Raw genomic sequence first — 13316 nt, forward strand, 5'->3', positions numbered from 1 at the left:
ATAACCCATAATCTGCAGATCAAAATCAGGGAGGAGATTCTGTCCTGCTGTAGTTTTTTTTTTTTAACAAATTTTTATTAGTTTTCCAGTTTTACATTTGAGTATTTGGAAAGCAACGTGGTGATTGGGTTAGTCAATAGTTCAATAACAAAATCTTTAATACATATCTCAGGTTACATCATCAAAAATTCCTTCTTTATTTCCCTTAACATTTGCTATATCATATTTAAGCTAGTAAATTTCTAATTATATCAAATTCAGTTGAAACATTTATCAATGTGTTTTTGCTTATACATATCCATATCCTGTTTTTAAGTTTTACCTAATTTTAATATTTAATTGCAATATTCCAATTTAACCTTTAATATCCATAGTATTTAATTTTCGGGTAACCCAAATTTCTTTTATTTCACTACACAAAAGTTATACCTTCTAAAATACACATATTACTTACTTAAATATATTCTTATTTTATTTCATAAACATTTTCTATTTCTCATCCTAATACATCACCACAGTAATGGAGTATCCTTTATTATCTCAAATCCATCATCTGCATTATCTGGGCTAAACAATAATTCAAAGGTATAGTCTAAATCCCCAATATTAAGCCAATTAATCTCTTGTTTTTATTATTTTCCAACAATACTTAAATCTAATAATCAAATTCCCCTTCATCTCAAATCTCCCTTTAGCCCATTAGCTGAAACTTTAGGATCCTCTCTAATAAATCTAAAAACCCCATTTTTAAAATCTAACTCTAGCTTTCTTTTTATGCCAACCAGGCTTCCATACCAATGCTTTTAGATCATCAGATAGATCTCCCTTCATTCTTGTGCATGTTACTTGAATGAAAGGAGACCATCTAATTGTCAATTTTCTAGAAAAACTGGCCCATTTATAATCATTAAGTTGTCGCCCTGGTGGCTCAGATCTCCATATTTGCTCTAGTATAGTTGTCTTCAATTCGATTTGGTCTTCTTCTTCCTCAGGTTTCTTCTGGTTTAAGCAGAAAGTCATGTCCAATTTTATAGTTGTTGTTTGATTGTCTAAGTTTTCAGTAAGCTGTACTTGTTGATCTTTAATGCCCTCCGTCTTGGTATTACTTTCTTCCGCTTCTGTTGTTTTTTGAGTTGTACGTTCTTTAGTTGCAATCAGGGTTTGATTGTCTAAATTTTCAGTACGTTGTACTTGTTGATCTTTAAAGTCCTCTGTCTTGGTGTTAATTTCTTCCGCTTCTGTTGTTTTTTGGATTGTAAATTCTTTAGTTGCAATCAGGGTTTTGCTTCGTAGATTTAAGCTGGTGCCTTTGTCTTTCAGTCTAGATTTAATTATCTCAGTAGCTTCAAGAATTTTTTCAAGTATAAGTTTATAATTATAATTATTTATAATTAGATTTGTTGCTGGTCCTCCTCCATTTCTGACATGGTTATAGATGGTCCTTTAGTGAAAGCTATTTATTTAAAAAAAAGTCAGTAAGTGTTCACCTCCACAGTTCCTAAAAATCAATTTCACCGTCCAGCTGTTCTCTCAGCTTTTAATCTCTTTTAGATAATACCAAGGACAGATCTGGGCTATGAGTAGGTCTCTTTGTCAAGAATATTCACTTGCTGTACCAAGCTTCGCCACAAGATGTCCTCGATAGCATTTAAAGTCTTTTTCAAATCCCAGGCTAGGTTTTTATCCAATTTAAGTTCTTTTTCATCTTTTTTATGAGTAGATAAAGTAGCAAGTCCCTGTGAGAGTAGGAACTTTTTGGTTTCTCAAATATCAAGAAGGTGCAAATTCAATTATTTAGTTGTTCTTTTCAAGGCTTTATTTCCCCTAGGTAGTCAGACACTGCCATTTTAGATGGTGAGAGGAAGACATTCCCTTCCCTCTCTCCTCACAGGGGGAAGAAATTTCAAGAAGCTTTTTACAGGAAAATACTTGGGGTACAAAGAAGGTAAGATCTCACCCAATTCCTCTGTGGTGCTTTCAAGGTGCTTGTTAGTAATTTTGGCCTTGGCTGGTAGCGGCATTAGTGATGGGCCATGTTGATGGCCGATCTTTTCCCCATCAGTTCGAAAAGCTGTCCTCTTCATACTCGTCGCCCCTCCAGGGTGACTTCCAACCCTTTTCAGGGTGCCCTGGCAGGAGAAAACTGGACAGCGGAGAGAGTGATCGGCCCGCACATCTGCCAGAGCCGCAATCGCAAACTGGAAGTCCAAACCTGCTGTAGTTTACAGCTGTGGATCCTTCACTGTCTATTTCTATGTTGCTGAATATTATATTTCTTTTACATAAAATTAGTACTTCATTTGCAAGAGCTGGAATGGCTTGGTGCTTTGCAAGAGTTAGTATTCGTTGGTGCTAACAATACTTTATGGATATAACAGATAAAATTGCTATTGGGAATAATGTGAAGGCTCTTCTTTGATCCTAACCCCAGCACAAACATGCCCTGATAACCATTTTTGAATACCATGTCATTCTCTCATGCTTGGCTCATAACTGAGGCAACTCACATGATCTTTAACTACTCTGGTTAAAGTATTTTTGCCATGAGAATAATATGGCATGCTTTCCTGATAATAGGGCTGCTGATCTGTTCAGGGGATGCTGTGGGATGGTAGCTGTCCAATTTCTATTGGCCCCTTTTATTCTGTCATTTTAACACTGCCATTCCTTTGCAGCCAATAATAGAGCCTGCTTGCTGCCTATTTCCATTTCATTACAAAAGCCCCTCCTTACTTTCTACCTGTCAGCAGACTATTTTTGAACAAAGATATAGTGCATTCAATCTTTGTTCAGAAGTAGTCCAGCTGACAGCAGCAGCATTGCAGAGCTCTCTTCCCCTTTAGCCTTGTACCTGCTCTGTGTTCATTATCTGTTAGCTGGGCATGAGCAGATCTTAACTACTTTCTGTTTCACCTTTAGAAAGATAAAGGCTGCCCATATACTCCAAAGGTTCCGGGGTGCCCACAGAATAGGTCAAAAAGTAAAGATGGCGACTGTGATCATCTGATACAAAGGCTTTTGGGATATGAAAGCACTGAGACGAAATGAGGTTTCCAGTTGCCAAAATGAAATATATGGAAAGTTTCAGATGGATTATTCATTCCAAAGTATTTGTTTACGGGGCTTCAGTGACTGCCATTATTTCCGGAACCAAGCAGAAGATGCTAAAAGTTAGGACTTGTTTAAAAAGTGCTTTATCTTAAGTCAGGTATGAAGTTGGTATATCACTATTGCAAAATTGCTTGTGTAATTGCTGTGATGATGCAAAAGGCAGTGCATTTCATAAAAGATCTTTCTTGAATGGTCTGACTGGAATCATTTTAGTTTCAAATGCCATTTACATTACCATATAATGCCATTTATAATAGTTTCCTTTATTATCCTGGTTATATAATTCTGCTACTCTCTGCATGAACACCAAGGGCTTTATGGCTTTATCAGCAGCCAAAGGGAAAACCATGTGTGAAAAGAGATATAAAATGTAAAGAAAAATCCACTGAGCCATTTGACTATAATAGACCTCAGTTTCTCCTGTTTCAGAATTTAACTGAAGAAACCACACATCTACCCATCCCCATGCTTCATTTAGGCTGCTATTCCTTTTTATTTTTTTTAAATACTACATGTGTTTTTTCCATAACACTTACATTATTTTACCAGAGTTTGGTGCTATCAGAGAACTAACCCATCAACTTTTGCTACATATTTGCTGCACTAACTTTTTTTTTTTAAATAGCAGATTGACTTTAAAGAAGGTATATTACAATCAGACTTCTACCAACTACATCTAGGATAAATTCTTAAATTTATTTCTTCCTTTTGCTTTCCAGGAAGAAAGAAAAGCCTTCCATATTAATGAGGTTCATGTACATGAGGAAACAACAGATGTTGTCTATCTAGGGTTTAAGTGCGATTTTATTGTATTAAGAATTCCCGTAGGCCTATAATGTATCATAATAGAATAAAATTCTAGGTCAATTTATTTCTTCACCTAGAATAATTTTTTTTTAAAGAAATCCTTGCTGATTTCGAGGGGTTACTCATCTAGTCTGAACAAATATTCAGGTGCTACACTTTGTTAGGATGAATGGAACAGCTATACAAATAGAAAAATAGAATATTAATACCTTTTCTCCTGAATTTAATTCCCTTCTCTGTACTAATCATTAACTAGACAGATAGTACTGTAATAGTCACTAAATATGGCATAATGCTTCATGCTTCACTAATCTCCTGACCAAATTACTATAATGCATTATATATAGGTCTAGTTTCAAAAGTCAATTGAAAATATGATTGTCAGAATCTTAGCTTCTGGAGTCAGATAGTATTAGCTTCCAACCACAATTCAAGAAACTGGAAATTATCCCTAATGTGCTAAATAGCTTGGTATTCAAAGACTTTAAAAAGCACCTTTCACTATGGTGAAGAGCCACGACTATTTTGGACTATAAGATAGAGGCCATGAATATATATATTATTTATTAAGCTGTTTATATGGCCCATCATCTTGCTACTGCCACTCTAAGTGGCTGACAGTGCATTAAAATTCCCAAACAGTAAAATCTCAAATAAGTAAAAAAAAACAAAACAAGGGTCAGTATACCATGTATCGGAAGTTCTAACAGATTCTTCCATCTGGCAAATTGATAGTAAAAAAAAAAAAAAAAAGCAGGAGTTTATTTAACATCCTGCCCAAATGCCTGAGGGAAAACCAAGGTCTTTAGCATCTTACAGAAGGTCAACAGAAGTTGGGGACCTTCAGATTTTTTTTTAGCATGACTCTTTCTGTAGCTGGCAAAAGAGTCCGGAGATCTGGCATTTCTTTAGGTGATGCTTTAAAAGTTCTTATTACATTGATTCATTAAAAAAAAAATCTAGTGATTTCTTATTGTACTTAAAAGAAACTTGCTACTGCATTTCTATAGGTATCTACTTGAAAAGAAGTTGAATGGAATTCAGTAAGATTTTTGTTTTAGGCTAAATCTTGTAGCATTTTCACTATCCCAAAATCAGTTTTATGGAAATTCTCTTCATACTCTCTCAACTAATCATTTTGGCAATGCATAAGAAAAAAAGTTCTTTACTTATATTAGCATATATTGATCCAAAGATAAGCAAACTTGTGGATGAACAAAAGGTTATCCATCTTCTTACAGATAATTTCCTTCTGGTAACGATATGGATATATTCATATAGTTTTCATGGCAGCAATGTGGAAGTGGTTTTCCACCTTCAAAAATGCCTTTAGCAATGGTGAATAGTATTGTTCCAGGTATGTGTGGTATTTTAAGTTTCACTTTCAAATAATTGGGAAAATCAAATCCTTAAACTACAGTATGCAGGAAACCCAGGAATCTATTTCTATGAATAATACCTATATTGTATGGGAATCATTTTGCACCTTCCTAAAGTGAGGTTTAGATAGTGGTTCTGGCAAGAGAGAGAACAGGGACAAGTGATTTTTGGAAACATAGTTCTCATTCTGTACAGGTTAAAAGAAGTTTTAGAAATGTTTTTGAATTCCATGAATTACCTTACCTGTCCTGCAAATAGGCCACAAACCCCAATTATGCACAAGATGTTGAACACTGCAGAGCCAACAATAGTTCCAACACCTACATCTCCTTTTGTAATAAACACACCTGGGGATAGGGGATAATTTCAATGTGTTATCAAAAGGCAGACAAGATTTCTATGCAGAGTTGAACTGCAAATTTTTTTTTGCATATTTAAACTTTGATTAAAACAGATGTGCGGAATTACAAGTGCAGCCAGATGTGATTTTTGCATGATAAAATAAAGTGGATTACAACAATATTTATGCAAAGATTTCTCAACATTTATTCAAAACACATAGACCCCTAACCAACATGTGTCTCAAAGTGAGATGATGGAATAGGCTGCTATCTGCATTTTTTAACCAGATAGAGGAGGCAAAGTTAAGGGGAATAAATCCTGCTCCCAGCCATTCTTGCAAATAAACTCTTAAAATGTGACTTTCCCTATTTCCAGTCTACAGATAGTCCTCAATTTATGACTACAATTGGGGCTGGAATTTCTGTCGTTAAGTTGTTGCAATTGTAAAGTAACTCATCACATGATTGGACCTGATTTTACCACCATTATTACAGCAGTTGTTAAGTGAATCAGGAAATTGTTAAGCCAATCCGCTTCACCAATTGATGTTGCTTGTCAGAAACTAGCTGGGAAGGTCACAAATTGCAATTATGTGACTACAGGAAGCTGCAACTATTCATAAATGTGAGCACCCAAATTGTGATTTCGTGACCATGGGGGTTTGGTATGATGGCTGTAACTTTGAGGATAGATCATATATCACTTTTTCCCCAGGCTGTTGTAACTTTGAACTGTCATGAAACAAAAGGACTATTTGTATCACGTTTTCCTCTTGAATAGAGTAATATGTAAAAGGCTTCTCAGATTTGAGTGGTACTGGAAATATATTCCGGAAAAGCTGCATACGTGATTGCTCAAAGGCATAAATATAATTATTTTGTTTTTTCCATATAATGCATGATACAACGATGGGAGGTGTAAAGTTTCACATTTTTTAAACTGCACTTTTGACTGACGTGAGATAGAAGTTTTGGTATAGACCTAAGAATGCTGGACAGGTTGTTCTAACTGCATATTTCACTACAGCAAGGACCCTTGCCAAAGTGAAGAGCGCTGCTCCTTGCATGGCGGGAGATCTGGCAAGGAGTCCTGTGCAAACATTCCACAAAGGCGTCTGACAGCCCTGCCTGCTGCTCTGGCTTCTCTCTCTTGGTGACCACACAGAAGATGCTCCAGTCAAATCTACCGTGAGAAAGACTAGAAGAGCTGAGTTCCCCTCACCTGATCCATCCTTCCCGAAATCAGATGCTGGAATGGGAGAGTCCCCTCTTTCAGAACACTGCTGAACACTGGTGGACAGTGCAATATTTTCTCTGTATTCTTGCTTAGTAGCAGTCAAACAATCTGGCCTTCCCATCTGTTACCTATTCAGATGGTTCCTATTAAAAATACTTACGCTGCTCTCATTCAACTGCCATTTCAATGCAGTTTATTTACCTCCAATAAAATAAAATAAAGCAGCATTCTAAGCCAGCTCCGTTCACCTCTCTTGTTTGTTTCAGGCAAAGGTGCTTCTCAGCATCCCACTCAGAAATGCCAGGAACGTAATAAATGCAAGGCATGTGCTCTGTTAGTTACTACTTCCCCACTTTCATGAGCTGGCTTCTCCCCACATTTCAAACACCACGTATCAAAGTAATGACCAGTTGAGTAATGAACTGTTCTTCCCATCCTTTTTAATGTAACCTAACAGCACAGTTAGCACTTGAAAGCACAGGAGTATGTCTTAATTAATGCCCCTCTGTCTACACATTTTTGGTGGTTGTTCCGAATATAATCTTTTCCCAATTAACAGACTTCTGCTGACAATCATACATCCATTTTCACAGAGTCTGAATGTTGGCATCATGCAAGATCCCACTTCATTATATATGACAATCATTCTGTCACTTTTTCTGCCACAAAGCTTTGCTATTCCATCAGCGTTAGCTAGTTTCAGAGACACACACATACAGTACTTTAGCAAACAGGAGCACAGCCACAAATAGTCATTCTTATTTTTACAACTGTTATTGGTCAGAAGTTACTGGTTTTAGTTACCTATCACAGATGTAAACAGCTCTGGAGCAGAACTGCCAGCTGCCATGAACGTTGCCCCTGCCACATCTTCACTGAGGTGCAAGCGCTGTGGAGGGAGGGGAAAAAAAATCATTGATTGATATGACTTTAAAACCACTTTTAATGTTTCTCAAGGCATAATAAAGGAGATTAAAAATCTAAAAACACATTTCAAGTGTAATTAAAACATCTCAATAAAGGTAAGCAACTGTCATATCAATCAAATATTAGATGAGAAGCAAAGGGCATCTAATACCTATCTGACAAAGGATGCATTGCATGGCTTGCCAAGGGCGGAGTTCCAGAATTGGTAGAGTCATTTTCTTCATTCAGACACTTTTCCAGTAACATCAACTTCAGAGAACTAGAGTCCTAGACTGATGACTGAGTATGCATTTTACCCTAGGGCAGGGGTAGGCAACCTTGGCTCTTTTATGACTCGTGGACTTCAACTCCCAGAATTCCTGAGCCAGCAATGCCAAGGTTGCCTACCCCTGCCCTAGGCTAGGCTGTACTACTGATTGAGAAGTGGGAAGTTTGGTTTGGTTATCACTCATCTGTTTCCTAAATATTTTTGCTCTGTCCTACTGAATGGCACTTCCTACCAACTTCAGTTTGAATGTTTTAGACTAGTAAAGTCATCTTGAGCAGTTTTTAGGTTTGAAATGAAACAGAAAGCTTTATAATCAGAAGGTTTGTACAAATGCCCAGTATTGTATTTACTTTATAAATGTGCAATATTCCTTAAACAATGTTCCTGCATATACATTCTGGATGAGTCTGTATTTTTTTAAGCAGTAATCAACAACCTACAGTTATGAGTCCTGCAAACCACTTCTTTAAAAAAAAAAATCTTGGGAACCCTTGACTGTGTCATCAAAATCTGATGGCAAAATATTTTTAAAAATATGATATGAGAGTGGGGATGATATTAGGCTAGATATTAGCTAATAAAATAAAAGGGTTATGTAGCTTTGGAATGACTTTACTATATTGGAATTATGTTTGACCTCAAAAAAGGTACAGAAAGATACAATTATATTTTTATATGTATAATAAGAGAAATGAAAATTTCCCCAACGGGACTTTTTAAATTTAAACAATCCAATTCAGATCAAGGCAAGCAAACATATCACACAGTTAAAACTGTTTGCAGTAGAATTACACTGTTGGATATAGCTCATATTTTTTATAAACACTTTCTAATGTCAAGCCTTATAGAAAATCACAACCCTTGTACAATTTAAGTGTTTAAAAAGCTAATTCCCTTGGAAAGAGCATGGAGAAAAGAAGATAGGGAACTGCTGGTATTTTAAGAGTAGTACACACATTTAATGGCATAACTGTGTTTAGAAGACTGTGTACAGTACCCCTTTAGTAATTTTCCATTTAAAATACATGTCAATTTGGAAAAAAAATATCCAAATGGGACAAATAAAGCAATATGGAAATTAGAAAAAAAGTGTGTTTTTCATTTAGAAAACTTAGAGTAGGGAAATGTGCACTTCATGTGCTTATGGATTACTCTTTTACATGTTCACTGGAAATCTGCAATGCTTCAGAATCAATTATTCTGAAAGGTTCTCTTGCAACATGCAAAAATGCCAAGGTAACACCTGTTGGTCACTTATTAAACCAGCTGTGTCTTTTTCCATATCAGTCATGTGCTTCTGGCAACAGATATGGGTGTTTTAATGAATTACTGGCTGGTGCTGCATTCATTCTTCAGGTACCACAAAGCAACTTGCAGAATTGAATCTGAAGCATGGCACAGCCTTTAAGTTCAATATGCTAGAGGACATTTACAAGGAACTAGACATACTCAGAATGGAGAAAATGTTTTCCATGTGTATTAGCCTTAACCTCCATGTTCAGAGAACATAAAACACAACCAATAACATTTCTTGGGAAGCACTAATAGTCAAGGCTACTCGCCTTATGTTTCTCACTGATAAAAGAAATAAGAGTAGGAAATGGTACAAATATACAGATGTTCAGGAAACCTCTGCCATAGATATGAAAAATGTAAAATAAGAGATTAAATATGATTAAATGCCAAACATGATAATGTATACATTTCAATAAACACGGAAAACTATTTCCAGCAGATACTTACTTCACAAATTTTTTCCAATGAAGGAACAAAGAAATCATCACAGATAATAGCCAAAGCATAGAACATGTAGACAGCCTAAAGAAACAAAAAGCATTCCATTGAGACAAGGCAATTTAAATCATGATATTTCCTCATTTCATTCTATTAAAAGAGTTTAAAGCACATCTACCTTTTTTTTAATACTAAAGAGGAAAGACATCCTTTAATTGAGCTCAACTCATTGGTATCTCTACTTTGTTTTCTTAATATCAATATGATTGAAAATGTTATTATCACTAAAGGCAGACAGAAAAAAATACTGAATCTTTGATAACAGTACAAAGGTAGTTTTCCACTGCAGCCCTCTGGGATGTTTCTCTATGTTCCCAGCTTAGCCTACAGCTGAGGAATGCCCTGATGGATTCCCATCTAAATATGGAAAAAGGTCCAAACCTACTCAATTTCTAACCCCAAGCAAGGGCAGTAATCTATTGAGGGAAGTTGTTGAGAGAAGTCAATTACACATTTCAGCTCCCAGCACAGGACTACTCTTCCTGCAAAAAAACCAGGAATTATTAACCCAATCAGATATGCATCTGTGTGCCCAGTTCTCTACGTGAAAGTGGGTGGGTGAATATCTGTACTGTATGTGTTTAAAAACAACTCTGTATATTTTCAAACATGTTTTAATTCTTTCCCTAATTCAGACCATATTCAGTCTGATGGTATAAATCTGCCTATATGGCTTTTGCTATAATCTTGAAGTAATCACTGGTAGGCAAGGTGACACAGACTCTGTCCACCTATCAGTTCCAAAATATGAAACTGGTTTCCTTGTTCCCAATTGACAACCAATCCCAAATTGTTTAAGCTGAATGTCTGAGCAATTAGAAGAATTACCCTGCAAATCACCACATTGCCTTTACTATCCTTGCTTTTTCCTTCCTTCTCCCCAGATGGAACCAACATCTGGGGATTCATCAGTGTTTTACTATATTATGCACTGTATTAAGACCAAGGGACGGGACTATGCAGATGGCACCTAATTATGTCAAACAGCATTCTCTATAAAGGGATTGCATAATGCACAATACACAGTACTAAAACTATCCATTTCATACCATTTCATATACATCTGGAAAAAATACTGTACAATATGACCCTTCATAGTGTACAGTATTTTTGATGCTAAATAATTGTCACACATTTGAAAGTACTTGAAGTCAATTACTGTATATACTTTTGTGATGGGTAAATGGTTCTCTTATTCATTTTTATTTGTTCTATATGTATATATCTTTTATATGCTTATATTTTTCTACGTGCTCCTTGTTGCTTTTACATTTTTTTTCTAATTTCAAGTGATTTTCATATAAATAAACAATATTGCTATTCAACTTCCAATAGCATTTCTGCCCATGCCTAGACAGATTCAGTACAAGCATTACAAGTCAAATGCTGATTATACTAAATGCTGAGTTAATATCAACTCACATGCTCTGGCCTATTAGTTCCATGCAAATAAATTCTGATGCATACACAAAGCTTTTTCCTGCACAATAATTCCTGAATTCATTTCAGTTGAATATCAATTCCACATACCCCATTCCTTTGTGTAGAGCTTTGTACAAGCACAAGAGAACCTTCAAGTCACTCAAGCATCTTATGCAGGCTAATCCAGAATCACACCTCATACACAGGAACAGGAGAGTCTTATGCTATGAGGGAAAATGCTAAAGCACATGCAAAGATATTCTTTGTAATGCATAGCACACGGTCAGGTCATATGCAAAGAGCCTCTGTGCACTTACCTGTGAGAGACTGTATTATGACCAGTTTCTTTTCTGGAGATGCCAATTAATGATCACATTTCCATAGGATAGGTAACAACGAAGAAAGGTAATTTTATAGAAATCTACTTTATTTCAATTGGAACCACTTTTAGTTTTTTTTAAAACAATCACATCTAAATAAAAGGATCTCCCTAGATTAATTATCTTTTTTTTGTAGGGTAATAAATGGTGTGCCAGAAGATAAGCCACTTGGAGAAGTGTCTTTTTTTATATACAAAGTTTTGTTTTTTTTAACAGAATTCAATAATAATTATTCAACAAAAACATGTTGTCTGAGTATCTTATTCACTAATACAAATTAAAGTGGAGAAGTGTCTTCATGCCCAATTAACATAGTCCAATTTCAAGAATTTCTGGTCAAGATGATGGTATAATTGACTGGGATTGGCTTCAGTATTTCCTGCAAATGTTTCTCCTGCTTAATTACTACTGGAGCTAGAAACAAGTAATTGTTTTCTAATTTGTATAACAGCATTGATTGACTTTAAGGTGCCATTACTAATACACATATTAAACTGGAGGAAATGAAAAGAGGATTGTAAGACTGTGGAAATTTATTGTAACATAATACCATTTATCTTTGCACAAAGCTTCTGATATTCCTACTGATTCCTATTATTTCTAGGCACTTTATTATCTAATCCTGTGGCAGGGAGTCAAATGCTTTCAAATAATCAATCCAAGCTACATTCAACTTTGTCTTTCTCTTGCAATTTTCCAAAATAATTTTGTCAGTTAGGAGCTGATTTTTTGTTCCTCTGCTGGATGGAAAGGGCTTGTTTTCAACTAGTTGCTGTCAGACTGCATCATCTAAAACACCATTTAGCAATATGAAACTGGTTGGTAAGCAAGTAATTGGCCTGAAGTTGCCTTTTGTTGGATCTTTCATTATCACTTTGCCAGATGTTAACCAATCTTCAATTACACCCAGAGGTTGGATTTACATATGTGAACAACCAGTTATCTGTGTGGATGCCACTTCCGGAAGTCCATTCTAGGCCTGGGCAACAAAAAATTAGCTACTGGTTCTGCCGAAGTGGTGCGAACTGGCTGAATCCCACCACTGATTACACCCTCTTGCAGTCTCTTATTAAACTGTTTGGCAACAAGTGGGTGTCAACCAAGCAGATGTTTCAACCAAAAACCATGCAGTTCATCTACATCTGGTGCTGACCAATTCTTGATCGTTCTAACCCTTTTCTCCACCATTTCTGATATTACAAGTTCTTCATTTCAGCACCTTTTTTATTCTTATCTAACTCCTCTATTTAAGCTGCATTCTTGTATTTCTTTGGGTTGTCCCATAGTTGCACCAAGGTGTTCATTGTTTCTTCTTTGTCAGATACTGACTGGTTCATTGCTGTCTCTCCTTTGATTCAATTGAAATTCGAGAGTATTCCTCTTGTGTAATTTAAACTTGAATCTGTTAATCTTCTTGACTGTAGCTGTTATTTGCTATTTTATTCTTTCTACTGCTTCCTTGTTCCTAGATGATATTTCTTGATCTGGTAGTCTTTGATCTTCTAGCTCTTCAGCTTCTTTTATTTCATCTGTTCTAGCCTGCTTGCATCTGATCTTAGCATGCTGATTTATTGTCCAATCTTATCTTCCATTTTGGTGGTGCACCAAACAATATTAGGTTAGTTGCAGATTTAAGAGACTTGAATAAA

General features: G+C 35.8%; 1 protein-coding gene across 1 annotated transcript in view; it reads right to left on the reverse strand.

The window, feature by feature from the left end:
* SLC24A3 (solute carrier family 24 member 3) overlaps positions 1–13316 on the reverse strand; it is a 58897-nt gene that overhangs the window by 35788 nt on the left and 9793 nt on the right. Inside the window, exons 2-4 of the mRNA XM_015827192.1 lie at positions 9815–9889; positions 7681–7765; positions 5542–5645 (exon numbers count right to left, since the gene is read on the reverse strand). Of these exons, the coding sequence (XP_015682678.1) occupies positions 5542–5645; positions 7681–7765; positions 9815–9880 (255 nt within the window). The 5' untranslated portion in view covers positions 9881–9889. The remainder of the gene's footprint in view (positions 1–5541; positions 5646–7680; positions 7766–9814; positions 9890–13316) is intronic.

Source organism: Protobothrops mucrosquamatus, unplaced genomic scaffold (genome assembly GCF_001527695.2).
Source record: "Protobothrops mucrosquamatus isolate PMUCROS unplaced genomic scaffold, P.Mucros_1.0 scaffold_213, whole genome shotgun sequence".
In the NCBI taxonomy this organism is placed as follows: Eukaryota; Metazoa; Chordata; class Lepidosauria; order Squamata; family Viperidae; genus Protobothrops; species Protobothrops mucrosquamatus.